The 24181-nt window shown below is 31.1% G+C and overlaps 2 protein-coding genes across 6 annotated transcripts; both read left to right on the top strand.

Annotated features, from left to right (window-relative positions):
- The first annotated feature begins 676 nt into the window (after positions 1–676).
- LOC129307424 (vacuolar-sorting receptor 7-like) lies at positions 677–11280 on the top strand. Its single transcript, XM_054948380.1, has 12 exons — positions 677–1088; positions 4116–4808; positions 5873–5961; positions 6073–6142; positions 7223–7306; positions 7640–7716; positions 7860–7941; positions 8452–8534; positions 8712–8775; positions 8871–8999; positions 10451–10554; positions 10644–11280. The coding sequence occupies exons 1-12, from the start codon at positions 794–796 to the stop codon at positions 10752–10754; spliced, it is 1881 nt and encodes a 626-aa protein (XP_054804355.1). The 5' UTR covers positions 677–793; the 3' UTR covers positions 10755–11280.
- Positions 11281–16525: 5245 nt separating this feature from the next.
- Positions 16526–23692, top strand: LOC129306340 (pentatricopeptide repeat-containing protein At4g11690-like). Of its 5 annotated transcripts, none has more exons than XR_008592200.1 (3): positions 16526–17395; positions 22655–22836; positions 23431–23692. XR_008592200.1 is itself a non-coding variant. In XM_054946885.1 (2 exons), exon 1 carries the CDS (start codon positions 16629–16631, stop codon positions 17388–17390), a length of 762 nt encoding a protein of 253 aa, XP_054802860.1. In that variant the 5' UTR covers positions 16526–16628; the 3' UTR covers positions 17391–17395; positions 22655–23365. The 5 variants fall into 5 exon arrangements, 2 of the variants coding, with proteins under 2 accessions (XP_054802860.1, XP_054802859.1); XR_008592199.1 differs by having other exon boundaries at positions 23427–23692; XR_008592198.1 differs by lacking the exon at positions 23431–23692 and adding an exon at positions 18799–18906 and having other exon boundaries at positions 22655–23365.
- Positions 23693–24181: the final 489 nt, after the last annotated feature.

Here is a 24181-nt window from a genome sequence, read left to right as displayed (position 1 = left end):
ATCTTTTTACCGTTCCTTAATTTTAAATTAGGTGTATGTAATTTATTTTGTTTTAATCAAGCTCTTATATTTTAATTAATTAAATATGTTAATCCTTAAAGTTTAAAATTATTAATGATTGATTGAATTTTTAAAATAAAAAAATTTAAAATTTATAGAAAATTTCGTACAATACTTTTAGCAAAAAAAGATCTTATTTAATATAATATTTATATTTTTATTAACTTTTTATGAAAATTCTATATGTATGAAAGTTATTTAGAAAACATAACCCAACTATATAAACTTTGAATTACAAAAATTATATAGTTGCTTCTAAAATTATATAATGTTTTAATAATCATTTATTAATTTTATTTTTTAAAAAATAAAAATTAAAAAAGTACTAACAATCAAGGATTAACATATTTAATTAATTAAATTATAAGAACTTAATTAAAATAAAATAAATAAAATGATTCAACTAAACGGTGCCAAAATTTTTCCTCTCCCAACCAAAAAATAAAAATGAAAAGTGAAAAAATAAAATGGAGGGACAACTACCCACCAAGGCAGAGTCATGAACTTGTGTAGTGAAAGTGATCACCTTCCCGTTTGCCTTGCCTTGGCATGTCGTTAAGCTTCCCTTTACGTCACAGCCTTGATAAAGAAATTCAAACCTCCTCACCTTCTACAACCCACCAAACCCTCTCTCTCTCTCTCTCTCAAGCCTTTACTTTCCACTCCTCCTCTGGTTCCTCCTTGTTCTGCTTTCTCTCAAACCATTCACAATCACGCAGCTAAATCAAACAACATGAGTGGTATTCTTCAAATCATGTCTGTGTTGTTGTTATTATTATGGGCTTGTACTGTTGATGCTCGATTTGTGGTGGAGAAGAACAGTATCAGTGTTCTCTCACCTCACAAGCTGAGGTCCAAGCATGACGGAGCCATTGGCAACTTCGGAGTTCCTGACTATGGAGGTTTCATCGTTGGCTCTCTTATCTCCCCTGATCTTCAACACTCCTATGCCTGCCAACCCTTCCCTGGTCACAAGCCCTACAAATCTCAGACCTTTCGCCCCACTATTCTCCTTCTTGATCGTGGAGGTAAACAATAAATATACTTGTCTGTTTTCTCATCTGTTTTCGATGCTCTGTTTTTTTGTTTTCAAACTCTGCTTCAAACTCTGTGTGTGTGTGTGTGTGTGTGTGAGAATGATTCTCTTGTGGTCTGATTGGATATGAAGCTTCCTTTCTGTGCGAATCCGCTGATGAATGAAACTAAACTAGTGTTAGGATCACTGGAATCCCAATTGCAGAGCATCGAGCATAAAGAACACTACTTCTTGAGAAAACAGAGTGGGTTCTAATATGGTGGGTTATCTGGTTCTCTGTGGCTCTTTTTCTGACCTTGTCTTCTTTTCGTGGCTTTGTTTTGGTTTTTGATGGATGCTAAAAAGTCAAAACTTAATTCCTGAAGTCGCTTTTTTGGTTGGGCTGAAATTTAAGATGTGTGGGTTTATTTTATTTTGTTACCGACTGACGACAGCTGAACTATTTTTTTTTTTTTATTTACTTGATTTGTTGACTGAAAGTCTGAAGCGTGAAACAGGTTGCCATGTTGATGGAAATCTAAAATTGAAATATTATGATGGAAATCAATTCCATCTTTTTTGTGGAAATGGCTTTCATATAGAATTAATTTATATCTTTACTCAAAAAAATAATAATTTATATTATACCAAACAAGCCAAAATTTTATTTCCACCGTCAATCCCATTTCCATCCCCCTCAATTCAAGCATACCAAACAACCCTTAATTCCTTCATTCTAAGAAAAGAAAAACATTTTTAATCAAATCCCTCTTTTATTAAAGTAGTTATTTATTTTTAAATTAATACTATTTTTATAGTTAGTCATATTTAATAAAATATTTTGTTTTTAAATTAACAGCATTTTTTATAGTTATCTTTATTTAATAGAATGTTTTACTCTAAAATAAATATAAATTAATTTATTTACAGGGACACTTTTAAAAAAAATACAATGATTATATTTTAAAATACTAAAAATATATTACATTTTTTAATATTTAACATCTCAAAAAATACCCTACATTTTTAACGAAATGAGTAAATATTTTTTAATTAATTTTAATACAAAAAAGTAACTTCGTATTTGTAAAAAAAAAAATTCATTTTTTCTTTCATATTTATTAAGGTTTGTGAATTTATGACCTTCATCTCACTCATTATAAATTTAAATTAAGAATAAAAGGAGAAAATCATATATATTTTGGTGAGAATAATAATTTTATTGGTGGACCTATTAATTGTTAAAAGATACTCATAATTTAGAACGGAGGGAGGCAGCATAACATTTTGAATTCTTACTAAAAAAAAATGTTACCTTCAAATAAAATGGATTGTTTTCATCATGAGAAGTTGAAAACACAACTATACCCATTAAAAAAAATTATTAAGGAATATATCCTTTAAAATTAAGAATCAATAAATTTAATAATTTTTTTAAAAAGAGAGAAAATATTTTATACTTTATAAAATATAATAAAATGAAAAAAATAAAAAAACCTTTACAAAAATTCATGAATTTTAACTTGAAAAAATGACAATAAAATCTTTTTAAATTATATAAATGATAATATGATTCCTTGAAATGTCACAATTCCATTCAAGTTTCTATAAATTTTTATGTTAATAAATTTTAAATTAAAAAAATTATTTTACTTTTATTGATAAGTTATAATTTTTTATTTAATTCTTGTAATTCTTTAAATAAAAATTATTATTCCTTAAACAAAAATTGTGATAAGGGTTTGTCATTTTAAAAACTTTTTTTTAATAATAAACATTACACTTAATAAGTTATAATTTTTTATTTAACTCTTATGATTTACAAAATAAAAGTTGTTATTCTTGAAGCAAAAGTTGTGATTGGTGAACTTGTTATTTTTAACAAAGGCAAAATGGTTTTTCACTTTAAAATTTATTAATATCGAAATCCCTTAAAATTTTAGCAGAAGTATGATATTTTGAGAAATCAGATTGTCATTTATATAATTTGAGAAATTTATTGTTATTTTTCCTTTTAACTTTAGAAAATTTAAGCCTAAAAAGTTATGTATGTATAGGCACTTGTAAGTAACGGTGGGAATTTGGACAAACTTAAGCTCGACTCGAACCTAAATAAGCTTGACTTCTTAGAAAGCTTGAATAGCCAAGCCCAACATAAAATTTTTCTAACTTCGAGTGGCTCGAATATTCAAATTTTATTTTTAAAAATATTTTTAATTAAATTTTTTACTTTGGAATTAGTTATTTTATTTTATAAAAGATATAAAATATATTTTTTGAATACTTAAATGATATATAGGACTCAAATATATGATATTTTAGTATAAAATAATCTAAAATTTATACTCATTATGTTTTATATATTTTTTAAAAATATAAATTTTTTATTCGAGCATTCGGATTAAGCCATAACTCAATTGAATTTGATTTGAATAGGCTCGAATGTAAAGAATATATATATTTTTTAAGCTCGACCTTAGATAGACAAGTTTGAGTTAGTTCATTAAGCTGTATTTGAATTATCAACACTATTTGTAAGAATGAAAGTGTTGAAATGATTGTTTTTCAAATTAATTTAAAGACAGGAATAGTTAGGGAACATGCATAATTTTCGTCCCGGCACTCCAAATCTCCATTCTTTTTTTGTTTGATATTTTTTTCAAATTTTTAAACAGAAATATTTTTACTTTTATGTTTCTGGTCATTTCTTTGTACTAACTAAACTATAAATATTTTTTTATACATTTTAATCGACCTACCCTTTTGGCTAATTATTAGATCCTTCGAATGAAGCCAGTTTCATGTGACTCTAAAATAATCACTATTTAAAATTAAAATTATATGGATAACATGTATTTCATGCAAACATATAAATTCCCCCTGCGTTTGTAATTCTCTTTCGGTTGTTGAATGGATTGATGCACAAGAGAGTGGTGGAGGAAATGATCCAAATTGATACAAATTTCCAAATTAAACCTTGATGATCTCGATGCAACGACCTGCTTATTCTAACACAAATCCAAATCATTTGTTCTTGCAGAGTGTTTTTTTGCGTTGAAGGTATGGCACGCTCAACTCGCCGGAGCCGCCGCAGTTCTAGTCGCAGACAGCATCGACGAGCCTCTGATCACCATGGATTCCCCCGAGGAGAGTTCCGATGCCGATGGCTACATAGAGAAAATCAGCATTCCCTCCGCTCTTATCGAGAAATCCTTCGGCGATTCTTTGAAGGAAGCTCTCAAAAATGAGGACGACGTTCTTGTAAGGCTCGATTGGAGAGAATCAGTGCCTCACCCGGATAACAGAGTGGAGTATGAATTCTGGACGAACAGCAACGACGAGTGTGGGGCCCGATGTGATGAACAGATGAATTTCGTCAAGAATTTCAAGGGTCATGCGCAGATTCTTGAGAGGGGAGGCTACACATTGTTCTCTCCTCACTATATAACTTGGTATTGTCCGTCGGCTTTTGTTCAGAGCAGTCAGTGCAAGTCGCAGTGCATAAACCATGGCAGGTATTGCGCGCCCGATCCAGAAAAGGATTTTGGAGAGGGTTATCAAGGAAAAGATGTGGTGTATGAGAATTTGAGGCAACTCTGTGTTCATAGGGTTGCCAATGAGAGCAATCGGTCCTGGGTATGGTGGGACTTCGTGGCAGATTTTCATATCAGATGTTCTATGAAAGAGAAGAGATACAGTAAACAGTGTGCTGAGGACGTCATGAAATCATTAGGTAAGTGCTAGTTTGTTTTGGGACATGTAATCTTGAACTTATTAGACCCTGTTACCCTATATAGTTTCAAAGATTATAAGTGCTATGGGGAGTGGATCCATTGAAGGTGGGAATCCGCAAATTTCATAAAATTTGTCTTTCTAAATAAGAGAGAGAAGATTTTTTGTTTTATAAAAATAAATAAAATGAGCAGAAATACTTAAAAAAACTTCACAGAAATTTATGAATCTCAACTTCAGAGAATTTAAGTCCAATGTTAAATACCTAATGTTATATACATGCGTGTGTATTAATTTTGGTCCTTGTTATTAAATTCTATCACGTCCCTTGAATTATATATGCTGGTGTAACATCGTTTTAGGACTGTGAATATGCATTACTCATACCAACTAAAGGTCTATAAGTAAATGATACAGGGAGATATATACTCAATTAATGTGTAGCTTGGGGTAAATTGACATGAACAAAGTGTATCTTAAGTGTTAATATGACATCTCACTGGTCGTGGAATTGAATGAACTACTAATGGAGGTTTAATGAGGGGTAGTGATACAAAAATGTTGGTACCTAATAAGAAATTTTAACATAGGAACCAACCTGAAAGTTAATTAGCGTTATAAAGACCAATGAAATGATTTAAAGATTTTATTAACTATCAAGATGCATGGATCAACGGACAGAATCCTAGTTCATTTTATTCTTGTACATATTGTTTTCTTTTGAGATTTGTGATCTATTGAGATGATTATTGGAGTCATAATGGAAATATAATTATTCCAGTTACATCTCAATAGGATTTGGATTTGTTTTCTTATTATTTCATTGAGACTAGGATTTCTGTCCAAGTGTTCGTGTACTTTTTTTTTTTTTTTGAGAAAATAATTCTAAGGTTGTAGGTCGAATGGCTGAGGTTGGCATCTCCCTTTCTGTGCCCATTAGTAGAATTTCCTCACGTTAATTCATCCTATTGCAGATATTTTTCCTTAGCACTTTGTTGTTGTACAGCTGTGATCAAGATTCTTCAGTTTTCTATTTTACTAAGTTTAATGCTATTATTACCACAGATCTACCAGTCGAGAAAATTCAGAAATGTATGGGCGATCCTGAGGCTGATGTGGATAATGAAGTGCTAAAGATAGAGCAACAACTCCAGGTCACATAAGCATATTCACTTCTATATCAGCTTGGATCCATACAATTATTAAGTATTAACTAAGCAGTATAAGACTTCTCTACCTTTTGCTTTGTTATGAGTGATATTCAGATTGGGCGAGGACCTCGTGGTGATGTCACCATCTTGCCAACATTGGTTATAAATGATGTCCAATATCGAGGTTTGCTGCTTAAACCATAAATCAATTAACATTAAGCTGAAGTGCTTGGATGTGTTCTGTTTAAACTTGTTGCTCTTTAATTTTGCTATTTTCAAGGCTCTTTGTACAGAATACTAGTGAATTTTTTATCAACAAATTTGGTTCTCTACAATCAAAATTTAGAAACTGATATTATATTGATGAGTTGAGGGTTTATCAGAAGGGGAAAAAGATATGGAATTCTTCATCCACGATTTATTTGCCCGTGTTGCTTTCTTGTGTTTCACTACCAAGGCAGTGGAAAAGGCACACTCTTCCTCTTTACATCGTGCTACTCTTGTCTCCATTTTAGATAAATTTCACCGTGGAACACATTCTGGTGATATGTCTGAAAATATTTCAATCTTATATGTCATTAATGAATTTGTTTACAGGCTCAATGAAGTTTATGTTTCGATTATTAGGCGTTGCCTTAAGTTTTGTTTGTGTCTTTTTTCACCCATTCTTGATTTAGTAACTAATAAGGAAGCTATGTTTTAACCCTGAACTGAATCCCACCCCCAATATTGATGCGTGAACTTTGAAATGGGACGAAGTAACGCTTTATTCCAAAAAAAGAAAAGAAATTAACTCTAGGCTAAAATAAAAATGTTTGATCCAAGTTATGATTAACTGCAAGAGACCATATGAACCTCTCAAGGCATCTTATGTTTGCATTTTCATCCCAATAAATTGATCCACCGAGATTGTTGAAGTCAGGAAGTATCTTCTTGCAATTAGTTTAACTTGGATTAAGCATGTTTATTCTATTCTAAAATCCAAAGTTTAAGAGGTGCTTTTCACATAAGCCTTAGTTTAGCAGGCAAAATGTGGTTTGACCAAATTTGAATGTTCCATTTGTAAAACCATCTTCCGTTTTTTTTTTTTTTTGGGGTCAATGTCCGATTGTTTTTCTTTCGTGTTTTTTGTTTCATTCAGTTGAATTTTCATCTATAACATTTTCTAATGCAGTGAGTATTTCTTTTACTTCTTCTAACTATCCTTTTCAGAACAATTTAACATGTATCAGATTTCTGAAGTTTCAGCTTGATGTGTTTAAAGGAAAATTGGAGAGAGTAGCTGTCCTGAAGGCTGTATGTGCAGGATTTAAAGAGACTACTGAGCCTGCAGTCTGTTTAACTGGAGGTTCGTATGCTTACTGTTTCTTTTTCTAAACTGTAAAGGTTCAGGGTTCTGCCAATCTGAACATCTATTGTCACATTCTTGATTTTGGACTCCCTAAAGTTAGAGGGAAATTTACACCATAAATTTTGGAGAGGAATACTTGATTTGGAACCCACCACATCAAAGAAATAAGTTGGATCCACTGATTAAGTGATAGGTTCTGCATGTTTGAGTTCGCTTTTCTGTTGAAAATTTATCACGTACATGTCTCTAAAATTTAGAGGATCCCAATATGATATCCTGATAGTATTATTATTATTATTTTTTTTTTCATTTTGCCTTTGTATTTATCAGATCTTGAGACTAATGAGTGTCTTGAAAGGAATGGAGGATGTTGGGAGGACAAATATGCAAATGTAACTGCTTGCAAGGTATGGATAAATGTTATCAAGTACACATTTTCCTTCCTTGATCAGTATCTATATCGTTCAAGCATGATTTTCTAGATATAATGATATTTAAATGTCCGCTTATAATTGACTGCAAATTGATGGTGAAACCTGAATGTTGTTAGGATACCTTCAGGGGAAGAGTTTGTGAATGCCCCGTTGTAAAAGGTGTTCATTTTAGGGGTGATGGTTATACATCTTGTGAAGGTACGCCTTTTGTCATATGAGAAGTGCGATTTTCCAACTCATGTAATTTTATTACATTAGTGATTTACAATGCTCAAAGATGAGATAAATAAAGGTAACCTACCTTGAATGATTTAATCACATGTCTACTTAACATGCTTCCTCTATGACTTTTCATGTGGATATTTTAAAAAAATTTAGTTCATGCTGTACTAGAAATTCATTTACAAATGCGTGTTGACTAAGAATTTTGATTCAATGTGAATCAACAGCAATATGGAGTCTCTTTACTGTCATTCTTAAATATGAATTGGATCTCTATTTTTCAGAAAACTTATGAATATGAATTTCCTTGTGCCTCTCAACTTTTTGTGCATGTATAATGTAAGATTGAATAAAGTATCCAAATATGTCATCAATCACATATTCCACAGTGGGATGAAGTGGAACATTTATTTATTCATTTACTACTTTAACTTCTCTTTTCATGATGTTGCTGCTTAAATGGCTACTCTTTGCCTTTATTGACAGCTTATGGACCTTTAAGGTGTTCAATAAATAATGGAGGCTGCTGGTCACAGACTAGAAATGAAATAACTCACTCAGCTTGCTCAGTTCAGTACTATATTTTTTAGTCTTCAGTTTATGTTTTTCCTTGAGAAATTCTTAGGTGTCTTCAATGTAAATTACATAAAGTGGGTATTTCAGACCGTGGGTATTGGCACATTAATTTTTGGTAAAAACTTTCTATTGACTAGACATGGCTATCTGAATTCCCTTTCTATATACAGGAATACAAAATAGAAGGTTGTCATTGCCCGATTGGCTTTCATGGGGATGGCAAAAAATGTGAAGGTAATCTTGTGTTCCCTTGTGGCAAATCAAGAAAGTCTCATGTCTTCTTTATATGATACATTATTGACTATAACATTCTGAAATTTTTGATGCAGATATTGATGAATGCAAAGAACGAAGTGCATGTCAATGTGATGGTTGCAGCTGCAAAAACACGTGGGGCGGTTATGATTGCAAGTGCAAGCGAGATCTTGTGTACATAAAAGAACGAGATGTTTGTATTGGTAAGATACTGGAAATCTATTAATAAATTCTGGTTTGAGAAATCAGCTGAATCGCATACAATCAAGTGACAAAATAACCTTAATTTCAATCTAAATCTTTAGGAGCCTTTGATAATCCAATGGTAATTTAGGTTCTTCTTCTGGAAAAATATATTATACCATCTGAACAAAGGTTTGATTAAAACTCTAGTATATCAGTTTTTAAAAAATGTAAAACAATAAACATCTCATTATTCTTTTAAAGAACATAAAACACCTTCATAGATTGAAAGAAAGTGCTTTACTCCAAATTAAATTGATGTATTAAAATTGTAATTAGGCACTACAAGGGATAAAATGTAGGGAGAATGACAAAGAGATCCCAAAAGGATTAATTAATTCAAGTTAGGTCTCAAGTGTTAAATTCTAAAAATTTGCAACTTAATCTTTTAATTTTACAATTGCGTTGTAATGAGTTTGCAATTTGTTTTTTAAATTTTAACATGATTGAAAAATAAAAAAAATTATTTTTCCTGTTTAAATTTGAAATAAAAGTTGCAAATTTATCACAATGGAGTTGTAAACTTGAAAGATTGAATTGTAAATTTCTGAAATTTAACACTTGAGATCTAACTTGAATTAATTAATTCTTTTGGGACCTTTTTGTCGTTCTCCCTAAAATGTACTTTCTGCTTTTTCTTCGCATCATTTTTCTGCATATTTCATGGGTAGTGATTGTCTGGTTGATAATGAATTATATAACATAGATCCCTGTTTTTAATTGGAGAATCCATTATAATGGCCACGTGGTCCGTTGTATAAATCTACAAACAAAATAATTCAATAAGTACTCTACAGAAAAGCCATTGCAACAGAGACTTTGATTGCTACCTCTTGTGTGAATGCACGAAAGCTTTAAAAAGGATGCGGCAAATCACTTAATTTTTCAATAAACTAAATTACATTTATGTTTAGTTTATTCATCAAAGCAATCGGTTTTCTTGCAATTTAGTTGCTCTAGTTTTGATTAGGGCAATGCGGTCCCTCTATTTATTAGATTAACAGAGTTCAAATATTTATTAAAGAGATAATTGACAATTCTTAAACAAGGGTAAATTGATAGACAGATGTTTAATAGTTTTTGTTCTGAAGTAGAAGGAAACGATTTTGTGAGGACTGAATTTCTTTATTGATCAAATTAGAGTAAAAGTGAAATTGAACTTTGCATTTATGATCATTATGTCTTCCTATACATGCTAAAACCAATTTGCATCTACTCTAAAGTCTCAAAATATCATTTATTTTCATTGCGATTGCAATTTTATGTCCAGATAGAAAAGTTAAAACTTCAATTGAACTCAAGACTGATTAGTGAAACTTTTAAATTCCAAATAACTACTATAGGATGGAGAAAGTAAGCTTTGTAAGCCAGATCCAGATGCATGATTAGCATTTTACTTGCTTTTATGCAGAAAGAAGTGGATCAAGATTTGGACGGTTCCTTGTGTTCTTGCTCCTGGCAGTTGTTTTAGGTGCTGGCATAGCTGGTTATATATTCTACAAATACAGGCTCAGGGTATGCTAACTGAAATTGCCCATTTACATAATTAAAAAACTGAAGTTAATGTGCTTTTAACTGATGTTCTTGAACTTATTTCTTTGTAGTCTTACATGGACTCGGAGATCATGGCAATTATGTCACAATACATGCCACTAGACCAGCAGAGTAACGAAGTTCAAAACGAAGCTCAACCTCTGCGACAATCCTCAGTATAAGATGTTCATCTCTTCTAGATTGCTTCATGGAAAACAATCTCTACTTATGATGCCCGCCAATCCTGTAGAAAAAACAGCCACACGAATCCATTTTTACTGAAGAATCCAAGTGAAACTTGAATTGTACGGAGCATTATATTGCCAGAAACATTTAGAACTATTGAAGATGGTGCTTCCTTAAAAAAAAAAAAAAATACTGCTTTATAATCACGGGAACTATAGAATGCAGATTTTTTTTCCTTTATAGGATTTTTTTATTTGACTGAGTCAAATTCAAGCATTATTGAGCCTAATTGGAAGTAGCTCTCTTAAAGACATTTTCTGCATCCATATATACTCAAACCTAAAACTGTGTTTAACTGGCTATGGTTCTTCCCATTAGAACCAACACTTGTTGGTTCATAGGACCTTTTCATAGAATGTAAATAGAAATGTTGAGATGTAAATGTATGTCTGAGTTATAGAATGCATTACGCCTACAAATTATATACATATGTTTACATGTACACAACATCATGAGCAACAACTATGATGATAATGTTCCATCGCACTCTTGGGCCTCTTTTTGTATCCTTTTGAGAAAGTGATTTTATGAACATCTATTATACATTCAAAATTATTATTTCTATTATATCATTTTTTAATTGCTTTATTTCCAACTATGTAATACTTCGAAAAGCATTATATTTGGGTGGAAGGAAACAGCATATACAGACTAAGATCTGATATAAATGAGGCTCTCTCTGGTTTGTTTTTTTTTTTAAAACCTTATATAACTGAGGCCTCGACAACTTAAAAGCAAGCAAAACACAATAATCTACCAATGCCTATCTCAAGATATTGAGGCATTGATGGTCAATTTGAAGTCTTGTGAGATGCTTGAACCTTTTGATGCCTTAATGAAAATGAGCTTTCGAGATCGTCATTTGGAAAAATAACAATTAGAGACTGCATAAAAATATTAATTATAATTGCAAAATTTAAATTATTGAAAATCATAACACTTGTTTGTAAGAAAGTATCTTTTGTTGATTGATTTGAGACTCATAATTAATTTTTGTAAATTTCTAACTAACATCACAAATATTTCTAATTTTTTTTATTTTTTAAGTAATTTATTTATATATTGACAGCAAAAAATTAAAACTAATTGGCTTGTGATTCACAATTGACTCTCATAAATTTTCAAATGACATTATAAAAATCTCAGGTGCGTTCTGTAAATTTTCCAATCAATTTATCTGTCTATTGAGAGTAAAAAAATCACAAGTAATAATTGGCTTGTGATTTACAATTAATTCTCATAAATTCTCAACTAATGTTACAAATAATTTCAAGTACATTTTATTGATTTTCCAAATAGTTTATCTAGTTATTGACAGCTAAAAATCGCAATTTACAATTGATTCTCATAACTTCTCAACTAATATTACAAATACTTCTAAGTATATTTTGTTAATTTTCAAACTGACTATTCACATTTTTTTAATTAAAAGTAAGGACTATAGTTTATTATTAAGATTTCAATAATTCAGGGCTTGTAATTACAATTGATGTTCTTATAAGGTCTTTAATTGTCATTTTTTCTTGTCATATTTTTAATGAAATGGACATCCAGGGACAAGTAAGCAAGAGTTGTTTATAATTTTTTAGACTTGAGCAGCTCAGTTGAATATTTTGGAAGGAGTGAATATTGCAGACGTTGATGTATACTCTCATTTCTGGCTTTCAAAAGGGTGTGGAGGGTGATGATGAATTCTATAAGCCAGGGGTAGACATCACCAGAGCCGCTAGTGTAGTGTTTTGATCAAGTGAGAAGAAGCCAAACCAAATTGCTCTTGATATGTCACCTGCCATCAAATTTATGGTTTAAAGTTTCAAGGGAGTCACAAACAGGAGCACAATAGTTGTTGCTTGGGAGATGATGATGTGCTTGAACATCACATGATGGCAAACGTTTGTTTAGAAATTTCCAGGGAAAATATACTTTGGTGGTTATTTGACTTCAAAAGCAAGTTTCAAATTGGAAGTTCTTGATCACTTATTTTTTAAAAGGTTTAGGACTTAGATATATTTGTGATCAAACAGTTAAATTTCATATTCAAAACTTCATGATCAATGTTATTGACTTTTAACGATTTAGTCATAGATGTGTTAAAAAAATAATTTTATATATACTCATATTTTTTTTTACTTTAAGTTATTGGAGGTTCTTAACTGATAAATTTTTAAATACTTTTACCCTCATTTTCTAAATTCATTACTTTTTAGTATCCGAACAAGATTTGGGATTTGTTTTGCGATCTCAATTGAAAAGGGATATGCATGACAAGATTAGCGACCAAAAAGAGTGGTTTAGTGGTATGTCCAAGCCTTTCCCAATTTTTATAAAAAATGAAACATTATTAGTACTTTAGAATGCACTTGACCGGGTCTTTAAAATGAATCTAATATATAATACCCTACATACTTCATGACAATTGTAATAAAAAATTACTACCGTTTTTTCACTTTATGCCATGAAATTTTTTAGATCAGTATAGTTTCCTGTATTGAAATTTTTTATGTACTTTTGTTTATGATGTGTATTCATGTGTTTTAAAGTAATTTTATCTTTGCATAACAAAACGTACTGTTTTGATAGAAAAATGTACATAAGAAATAAACTTTAAAAACAAAATGTTTATAATAATACCAACTTAAATTGACGGAATGAAAGGTGCTCTCCTCACTTACCCACTCTTTGATTTCAATAATAGAGGGGAGGAAAGAAGAGGGAAAAGATTTTAATATTAAAAAAAATTATGTATAGGTCTCATGAAGTATATTTATTTACAAATAAATTTCTTAAAATTTAAAAATTACAGTCAGATTCTTTAATATTTAAGTGTAATTTGAAATTAAGTTGCAAAGATAATAATATCCATATTAAACATATATTACATTAATCAAATAATTAATTTACAAATTGTAACTTTACATATCAAATAGTAAAACAATCATGTATTATGAACAGAGTTTAACATTAATTATTTATAATTATTTCATTAGTAATTTATAATTATAATTTTAACTTTTTACAATTATAATTTTATAAATTAAGTAATTAAATTAATTAGTTTAATTATTGAATATCTGAAGTTATAATTATAAAAAATTAAAATTATAGTTGTAAATTACTTATGAATTAGTTATAAATTATTTAACTAATATAATGTATATATATTTAATAAGGGCATTACAGTTTTCTTTTATCCAAATTTTAAATCATACTTAGGCCCCAAAGAATCTAGGTGTGATTTTTAAATTTTGTAAAACTTATTTTGTAAATAAATTTGCTGCATGGGACCTATATGTAATTTATTTTTAGGAAAAATTAATCTTTTAGTCCTTTAACTTTTAACTTACTTGTAACTCAATTCTTTAATTATGACTTACTGCGATTTAATCCCTCAACTATACTGCAACTCAGTTCTTCAATTTTTAATTTACCTATAACTCGTTCCTTATTTTTAATTTTTTTAAATTTTTTTAATCAAATAAGAAGGATAAAAAAATACTCATATATTATTTTAAAATATCCTCTTTTTATTCATTAATGTGAGATATAAGCTAACATGAAAAAAAAATCAACAAAAGTTAAGAGACTAATTTGTAAGTGATTTAAAAGTTGAGGGATTGAGTCATAGGAGAGTTATAGTTAAAGGACTGAGTCACAGTGTGTCATAGTTGAGGGACTGAGTTACAAGTGACTTAAAAGTTGAAAGATTAAAAGATTAATTTTTTCTTATTTTTAATATCATCTTGTTTGGTTTATGAGTGGAGGAAAGGAAAATTATAATTCCTAGACTATAACACCCTTACTATTGTATTTGGATTTTATTTTCATTTTTTAAGAAATAAATTAATTGCAATTAGTTTTTATTTTTAAAAGTAACTTAACATTTGTACTTATACAATTACATAAATATAATATAAAAAAATTATGTTGAAATTTCAAATAAAAAAATTAATTATCACAAGCTCTGTTGATAACTTATTAATAGTTTTAATTCAATTATTAATAAATCTTGTAATAATTAATTTTTTATAATTATTCCGATAATGTATCATTCTAAAAAAAGATGAAATGATTTCAAGTACTACTAAATAGAATCTGATACTCAAATATAGAGTTTCTCACTAAAAATTAGCACCTACGCCTAACCTACATAATAAAGCCTCTAACTAGCAAGGTAGGAAGGATGAATGGCATTTGTCTTAGTTTAACAATATATATTAAGTAAATTGAATATATATATATATATATATATATATTCAATTTACTGCCGTTTATGTAAATCGATAAGAGGATAGTGGATGGTGGATTTATTTGTATAGAGATTCTTATGGATAAATCAGTCACATTATATGAGTAATATCCATACAAAGTAATTATAAAACTTACCTAAAAAGCCCTAAGAAATTAGATTCATAAAATTTTAGAGAAAAAAAAGTAACAACAAAATATAAAGAAGGTTACAGTAGAACCTGACTAGAATATAGGATAATAGTAATAATAATAACTGAGGTTATAATAGCAATGATAAGCATTATAGTCAATCTTGGTAGCAATAGAAGAGATGATGCTTATAGAGGTTTTTTTTTTTTTTTTTAGAGGTTGTATGATGATAATTTAGTGGGAATTTTTGGTGTCTTATTATATAGCTTGTTTTATGAGCAAGTTGAAATAACAAAAATTTATTAAATTATTTTAATCATAATAAAATATATTTATAGCCTCCCCTCCCCTTTTCTTTTTTTGAACCAAACAAGGGGGAGGTAGTATATGATTGAGCATTCGAATATAAACCAGACAAGGGGTTAAACAATTGATTGAGTTTTTGAATATTAAATTGTATGTGTACTAATTTAATTGAAATTTGAAAAATGTGTATCTTTGACCTTAACACTTCGGGAGATAATTTTTATTGCCAATCTAATTAAAAAATGTCTATCCTTATAGCTTAATGGCATGTAGGCTTTTCTGGTGAGTAAGAGGTCACGATTCATGAATTCAATCCTTAATGTTTGCCCTTCTAATTTAAAAATAAAATGAAATCTTAGAGCTTGTCTCTTATGTTTAAAAAAAAATTGGTATATAATAAAAAGAAACTTTCCTCTTTTTATTTTTTTTAATCTTTTCACTCATTATAATAGTGATAGGACTCGACTCACTGACAATTTCATGGGTCCAAATTTTTCAAGATTCCACCCTTCTCACTGGCCCAGAGTGGCAAGAAATTGAAGGCCTTCAATTCATATCTAATGTGACATGCCTTGCCATATCATTCAATATTAAAATAATTTAATTTTTAAAAATAATTCTTTTACAATTTATTTTACCATTTTAGATATATTTTTTATGATAATAATTTAAACTAATTTTTTTATTTTATATTTTTAAAACTTATTTTAAAAAAATCCAATTTTTGTTAAATCAATCGGGCTAGAATTTAAATAAGTCAACTTATAATACTTATATTTATGTTAGAGTAGTTTAACAAAAATTCGTTTTAAAAAAGATCTATAGAGTAATTTTTTAAAATAAGTTTTGAAAAAAAAAAACTAATATATGTTATTATCATAAAAATATATTTAAAGCGATAAAATAAAGTATGAAAGAATTTATTAAAAAAAAGTAGAAAAGAATTATTTTTTAAAATTAAATTATTTTACATGAAATGATGTGATAAGGCATGCCACATGGGATATGAATTGAACGACTTGGATTTCTCACCGCACGGGGACGCTGAGAAGGGCGGAAACCCTGAGGGTCCGTTTCCCATTTTCTGTTACTTGGGAACTCTGATGATCCTTGGCATGTGATTCCAAATGAGTTCACTCCGGCGGCTTCATTTCCGCCGTGTTCCGTCGAAAGCCGTCATCATTTTCGGGTCCCTCTTCCATAAACCTCTCGCATCAACACCCTCCTATTCTTCTCTTTCTTCCTCAGAGGAACCACCTCTTCAGTCCGATTCCACAAAGCTCATTCTCGCAGATGAAGAACTCACACAGATCAACCTCCTCATTCCTCGCCTCTGCGACTCAAGCCAACTCGCCACAGCTGTTAACCTCACCACCACCGCCCTCTTAGCAAATCCGCCTCTCAAATCCCTTTCCCTCTCCGTCTTCATCGATTCTCTTGCTTCCCAACCTGATATGACCCACGCCATGTCCCTTCTCACGCGCCTTAAGTTTACTCCAACTTCATACCCATATATTAGACCCATCATCATTATGCTCGTCACTTCGTATTTTAACAAGTACAAGTACAAAGAAGCCCTCAAAGTGTTTAATTGGATGGAGAGGCCTGACTCCCCGTGCTCGCCAGATGAGAAAATTTACGGGATCTTCATTCATGGGATTTGTAAAAATGGCCTCGTTCTTGAGGGTCTGAAGGTTTTAAGGGCTATGGTGGGTGCCAACATGGTGCCTAATTGCGATTTGAAGGAGTGCGTATATCGCGGATTGCTGAAGCAGGCTCGGATAAACGAAGCAAAGGAACTGAATGATGCTTTTGGTTGTGTAAATGGTGAAGGTATGAAGAAGATTTTGCTGTTGTTGGAACGCCTGATTGTTCAATGGAAAGACTAGAACAAGTAAGCTGTATATCTTAACTCTGTTCGCAATTTATTGCTGATTGATCAAGAGCTTTACATGTTAGACATATACTTATTTTGGATTATTAGATGTTATTTAGACTGCTGATGCAACTTGACAATTTTTATTTGCTTGCACTCATCTCATATATCCTATACAGTGAGTCTTGTATATCCTATACAGTGAGTCTTGTATATTATACAAGAAGTATGTGCTTGACATTCTTTTAACCATGTTTTCCATTTTGCATGAGGAAATGAGTGAGTTCATTGATGGAAAGAGACTTAACCCCTTCATTTTTACTGATCTGGAGCTTCCAAGCCAAATAATAAATTTATTGAATAATCTGCCCCCTGCATGTGTAAAGTGTTAATTGCTTTAAACATTTGTTATGATGTGGGCATTGGGACTGAATGCTTGTGCTTCAAGTCTTGTATGATTTTTGCTAATCATAAAAAAGTAACCACAAGGTTTTGTCTTGGTTCTTACAATATTGGAAAATATTGGTAACAAGTAAATTGCTGTTGGATTCTTCAAATGTTTAAAGTAGTATCAGCTGGGTGCTGTAATGATAAAAGTAAGTGATGAAGTGGAGAATTTTTCATTTGAATTTAGAGAAAGGGATTGGAAAAGAGGGAGCGAGCAACAAGGATTAAAGTGGAGAAGGATAAAAAATGAAAGCCAATAATCAGGGGGTAGTTCCTCATGCCATTTATTATTTCACTAAACAAGCCAACTTTTCTTTTCTTTTTTTTGCTATCATTTACAGTTTTTTTCTCTCATGTTAAAAATAGAAATTGTTAGAGACAGCAGAGTACACTGTTGAGGATAAGAAATCCTCGAATGAGGCCATCATTAAATGTTTTGTATCACTCAGTGTATGAACAGAAACCACTTGATAGTCAGTGGTGTGCCTTCAATGCATCCAGAGCCTTCCAGTGGATGTTGAGTATGGGATATTGATCATACTTTTGCATTGCAAGATAAATACCTATTATTTTGTATATGTCATGTGATGAGAGAGATCATGCGTGTCAAATGGAAAAGTAGCTATTGGTTTGCGATTATCTGGATTTGGGAGTGATTCTGTTATGTTTTGTTTTTGGTTTCCTTTCCTTTATGCATGTTTATTGCATTTTGTCAGCTGAAGTGATATATAAAGGTGGTCAATATGATTTTCTTAGGTTCGTTTGTCCTCCACTGGCCAAATTATTTCAATTTGAATTTGAATTCAATTACCTATGATTAAATCCGTACATCTCAACGCCAGCACTTATTTTATGCTGCATTACTCATACCATGTTTTAAGGTTTGTACAGTGTAGTCCTTTTCCCCCAATGTCTGATGTATGTGGTACCTGAATCTCTGGTCTTTGTAATTCTTTTTTATTCTTTTTTAGCAGAGACAAGAGAAGAGGTTAATTACAAACTTGAGTTATGGAGGAGGACATTGGAGTCGAAAGGTTTCCATCTGAGTAGGAGTAAGACGGAATATTTATATTGTAAATTTGGTAAGAGACTATTCAACAATAATTTGGAAGTGAAATTGGGAGATCAAATTATACCTCAAGTGGAAAAGTTTAGATATTTGGGAGCCATTATTCAAAATGATGGCGAAATCAGTAGAGATATTTCACATAGGATTCAAGTTGGGTGGTTTAATTGGAGAAAAGCTAAAGGAGTTATTTGCGATCGTAAGGTGCCTAATAAACTTAAAGGAAAGTTTTATCGCACTGCTATCAGACCGGCAATGTTATATAGTAGTAAATGCTGGGCTCTAATGGGACAGCAAGAGCATAAAGTTGGAGTAGCAGAGATGAGAATGTTACAATGGATGTGCGGACATACACATAAAGATAAAATTCGAAATGAGCACGTATGCGAAAAAGTGAGGGTAGCACCTATTGAGGAAAATATGGTAGAAAATCGGTTGAGATGGTTTGGGCATGTACAAAGAAGACCAAGGGAGGCACCGGTGAGAAGAGTGGAACATATAATTCTGAGTCCGATTAAGAGGGGTAGAGAAAGGTCTAAGAGAATACTCTTGAAAGTTGTTGAACGTGATCTCTTAATTAATAATATTTCTAAAAGCTTGATAAATGATAGAGCACAATGGCATCTTGCAATCCATGTAGCCGACCTAGTGGGATAAAGGCTTGTTGTTATTGTTGTTTTTTATTTTCCTTTACAAAGTATAGTTGGATCTTGCTATTGGTAATTGGCATTGCCATTTCAAGCACTGTTAACATCTAATCAAGCTTACAATATAACCACTCTGCTTAAAAGCTAGAGCACTTAGTTGCCATTTGTCTAAAATTATGATATATCGAGTTCTGATGATGTTTTAGTCATGTAAGTGGAGCAATTTGAATGTCCTTCAATTGCAACATTAATTTTTTATTTTAGGAGCTTCTGATATGAACAAACACTTCTTGAGTGGTAGTGAAATGTACTCAAGGTCTGTTTGGTAGGTTGTTGAATGTCAACACAAGCTCAGAAGATTATTTTCCTTCTTCTTTATTGGCCAGCTGGTTACCAGGATTCCTAGATATCATGGTTATATTAGCTTATAGCATTCTTAGATGTCTTTGAAGACGTAGGGATGATGTTTTTAGGCCACAATTCCCTCATATTCTTGTTGTTCTTTTCTTTGAAAGACTAATAGAACCAAATATACCAGAAAGTCATGGATATATGAACCATTTGCAAAGAAGAAATTCATCGCAGACTATCTAAAAATTCTATATGTAATTGTTAAATAATCTAATGCTTTTAGTTCTACCATGTCAGGTTCTCAATACACTTAAATAGCATTTGGATTGATAGATTTAGATTTGAATTTTAGATCTCACATTTAAAATTCATATATTTAAATTTCTTTGTTTGGATAGTTTCAAAAATTTCAAATGAAGAAGATAGATGAGTTGAGATTTGAAATGAAAATGAAAAATTATGAATGATCTCGACACGAGATGAGAATGAAAGATGAAAAAAGATATGAAAGTCATAAAAGTGCTACTAGTGAAAAGAATAAGATGTTTGAAGTGAATAGAATTTAAAATAAATAGAGTGTAAAAGGAATTTGAAATTATAAAAAGAATTGTAATAAGAAATATTCAAATTCTTAATTTTGTGTGAATGCAAATGAGGGATTTGGACTAAATCCAAATGGGGGATTTGGAGCAAATCCAAATGCAAATCTCTATTAGTCCAAACGCACTATTAAGCAATTGGAAAGTCAAATTCATCCAAGTCAGTCAATGAGAAATTGAAAGTTTCTAGACTTCAGTCTGGAAGTTTCTCTATTGTTTTTCATTATTATTTTTTCTCTATTGTTTTTCATTATTATTTTTTCATCTTTTTGTTACTGCCATAAGATTCATAGGGTATGTGTGTCTTCATTGTATATGCTCCACAAGGTTATAAAAGCCTGTAGCTGTTTGTAAATTGAAAGAAGAATGAATACTAAATTTCCTTTCTCATTTTATTAGCAAATCAAATGACTGTTACATGGTCTTATGGGGAAAAAATTGAAGTTGCATTTGAACCTTTTGCAGTTATAGTTAGAAGTTTAACTTATTTCATTTATGTTTAATTAATACTTTTGAAGACATAATTTATATCTGTCATACCTACTTCGAGGATTTATGATTACACTGATGTCCTTCATCATCAAAACAGCTTAAAATATAGCATGCTAAATACCCGAATGTGAATACATATTCCCAAAATGTTGAAACATTTTCAGATGTGCATGGAGTTCCTTAGACTCAGTGCTACATTTACCTAAAAATGCCTCTTCAAAATTTTAGAACATGAACTGCTTTAGCTGCATGTGTGATTTTTTAAGTTTAATATTGTTCGAAGTTGGCGGACATTTCATCTCATTTGGTCAAAATTGGACATGAAGTGCTTCGTACTTTAACCAAAAAAAAAAAATAATAAAAACGGTTAATTTTAAGTTAATTTTGAGATCTTCTAATGAAAAAGATTTCCATATCCTGATCAAACTTTGACATTGATACAATTGGTAAGGTTATAGACTTGGATACGTGGGCATACACGAGTAGATAAAAATCTGCAATGAACATATATAAGAAAAAGTGGATATGCTATCTTTTGTGGAGAAGATGGTAAAACAAATGTTGGTAAAATTACCATGAAGTCCCACAGAAGCATTGTAAATACCCAAAGGTCCTGTAAAATCACTAAATATCTGTTAGGTCCCAGCGACTTAGGGTGAATAAGTTTGAAGATAGAATTACCAAGGTATCTATTATAACCCATGAAATCCACAATGCACGAAACCCACTGCTTGTCTCTCGGTCTCATCTCCTTTGTCTTGTGTGTCTTGGTTCATAAGTCGCACAGATCAACGATGGATTCAGACAGTGACGGTGATGGCAAGTTCGAATGGCTTGTGGGGTTTGAGCGTTGGATTTGCCACAGTTGAGGGAGAAAGGGTTGTACGATGGGAAAGCACACACTTTACTGAGTGATTGGTGGATCGCACACACTGCAACAAGAAATTCCAATTCGTAGATTCAGATATGTCATTTTAAAAATTGGTTCCCATTGAGTCTCTTGACAAACTATATAGAAAGCACGCTAAGCTTTTAGAGCCCTTTACTTTGCCATCAACTAGGGTTTTAAGGTTGGAATTAACCAGACTCTTTCTTGGTAGAATTATTTGAATATAAAGAAGATATGGTATGCTAGTTGTTCCTTGCTGATGAACCCAGAGCTGTGTTGATCTCAATTCCAACAACAATCTATACCATCTTTCTCCTATAAATTTAACCAAACGCATTTATCAATAGGATTTTACCAATAAAATCAACTGTGGCGTGAGATGACAATTTCCTGCACCTCTTACATGTTTGGAAATCCAGAACCTCAATAACCCATCCTGTATCATTTCTCATATTGAACAAACATTTCTTGTTTCAGTTGTCTTCATTTACAGTCATGTCAATGAAGTATTATGTTCTACTACATGTGAAGCCATGATATGTAAGGCAAACTATGTTGTGGACTAGATGGTGGTAGATAATGAGTTTTTTATTCTTGAAATACCAAAGAGAATTAATGATTAAGACCACCTCCTGATTTATTTCCAATTGTTTTATCTTACATTGAATATGAATCGGAATGACAATAAATCTTTTAACAACCTACATGAGAATAGTGGAAAACCAAAATAGAGTATCTTATACTTTTCATTTTCATATCTGATAACTCAGTTGTAGTGTCTTGCAGGTGGATCAACTACAAGTATTCTCGACACAGAATAGAGAAAGACTCTAGTTGAGGGAGGGTGCAATGTATTGAAAATATACGAGGCGAATTCTACAGTAACTATTGTTTGTGATACACAAAATGAGGAGGCATGGAAATTGAGAATGTTGCTTTATGAAATACACAAGCAGGAAAGAAGCAAGGTTAATATTCTAAAACTCCACCAGCACTACCCAATAATGCGTGCAAAAAGGGACTCTTCAAGGGAGATGATGTAATATTTGTAAAAAAATTATTTAGCAGATGATGAACGATAGTATAAATGATTAAGAAAATAGAGAGTTGCCCATTGGGGGAGGGAGGAGCACAGTGAAAGCGCACTAAGGAGGTGATGGCAAAATGAAAGGAACCTCACCACAACGATTGACAAGGGAGAATAATGAGTGTGGGCAAAGTGGAAGCAACGCTATTCTTGTACTCCTTATATTATTTTTAATTTTCTTACAATTATCTTCTAAGCCAGGTGTTGCACAACAGGTGATTAAATGAATATCTCTCGAGGCCAAATGTCATGAAAACTGTAGGTCATGATATTATAGCATTGTCCTCCAAATATCATGTTTAATTTTATTTCTCATTTTGACTCCTCTAGTTTTCATGGTTGACACTTCATTCACTATGCATAACGTAAATCATGTATCTTAAAGGTTTTATATTTAATTATTCATGCTCCAGGCTTTGTTCTTTTGTTTTATGGCTGGTTAATGTACTTTAAGAATGATTTGTGGTGTAGGAAGAAGGGTGAATGCTTATGGAGGCTACTTAATCATTGTAACAATGTGAAGGAGCGTGAAGCTGTGTCCTCATTAATAGGATCCTAAGAAAGCAAGAAGAGGGAATTAAAAAAGGACTAACATTAACTTTAAGATAGAACTTGATTGATGATTATGTATTGATCTTTTGTATAGTTAGTACATTTTGTATAGTTAACTTTGTAAATGATATCATGAATGCTAATTCCAAGTTAGTCCATTTTGAGCCAACATTTTTATGTGTTGTTACATTTGTGAATTTGTGAATTTGTGAATGGTATTTACATATTGACTTATGGTTAATAGTGACTGACAAGTGGCTAATAGTTATTGACAAAATATATGTAATAATTTATTAGATTACAAAATTTAATATTAAACTAGAAATACAAAATATTATATTGACAACTTGGTGATGACTATTGATTTCAAGAAAAAAGATTATTGACAAGTGAGGCACTGGCTATTTATAAGTGTTCATTTATTAGGTGCAATAATTTTCTTTAAAAATAAATATTACATAACTTTATTGACAACTTGATAGCAATTATTGATTACAAAGTAAAGGTTATTGATAAGTGAGGTATTGGCCATTGACATTTGCTTATTTATTAGATGCAATGATTTCATTTAAGAATGAATAAGTTAGATGGCAAATGCTCATTTATTAGTGAAGGGTAACTTAGAAGACAATCTGACTATAGGATAAAGGCTATTAATTAGTGAAGCATTAACC

The sequence above is a fragment of the Prosopis cineraria genome, unplaced genomic scaffold (assembly GCF_029017545.1).
Source record: "Prosopis cineraria cultivar Desert tree isolate PC_DT_omini unplaced genomic scaffold, ASM2901754v1 PC3, whole genome shotgun sequence".
NCBI classification, from domain to species: domain Eukaryota; kingdom Viridiplantae; phylum Streptophyta; class Magnoliopsida; order Fabales; family Fabaceae; genus Prosopis; species Prosopis cineraria.
This window is presented reverse-complemented; position numbering and strand designations above follow the sequence as displayed.

Coding starts and splice junctions, on each gene's coding strand:
- LOC129306340 (XM_054946885.1), top strand. CDS start 16,629: ATGAGTTCACTCCGGCGGCTTCATTTCCGCCGTGTTCCGTCGAAAGCC.
- LOC129307424 (XM_054948380.1), top strand. CDS start 794: ATGAGTGGTATTCTTCAAATCATGTCTGTGTTGTTGTTATTATTATGG. Junction 4,809..5,872: donor GGACGTCATGAAATCATTAG/GTAAGTGCTAGT, acceptor TTATTACCACAG/ATCTACCAGTCGAGAAAATT. Junction 10,555..10,643: donor TCTACAAATACAGGCTCAGG/GTATGCTAACTG, acceptor ATTTCTTTGTAG/TCTTACATGGACTCGGAGAT.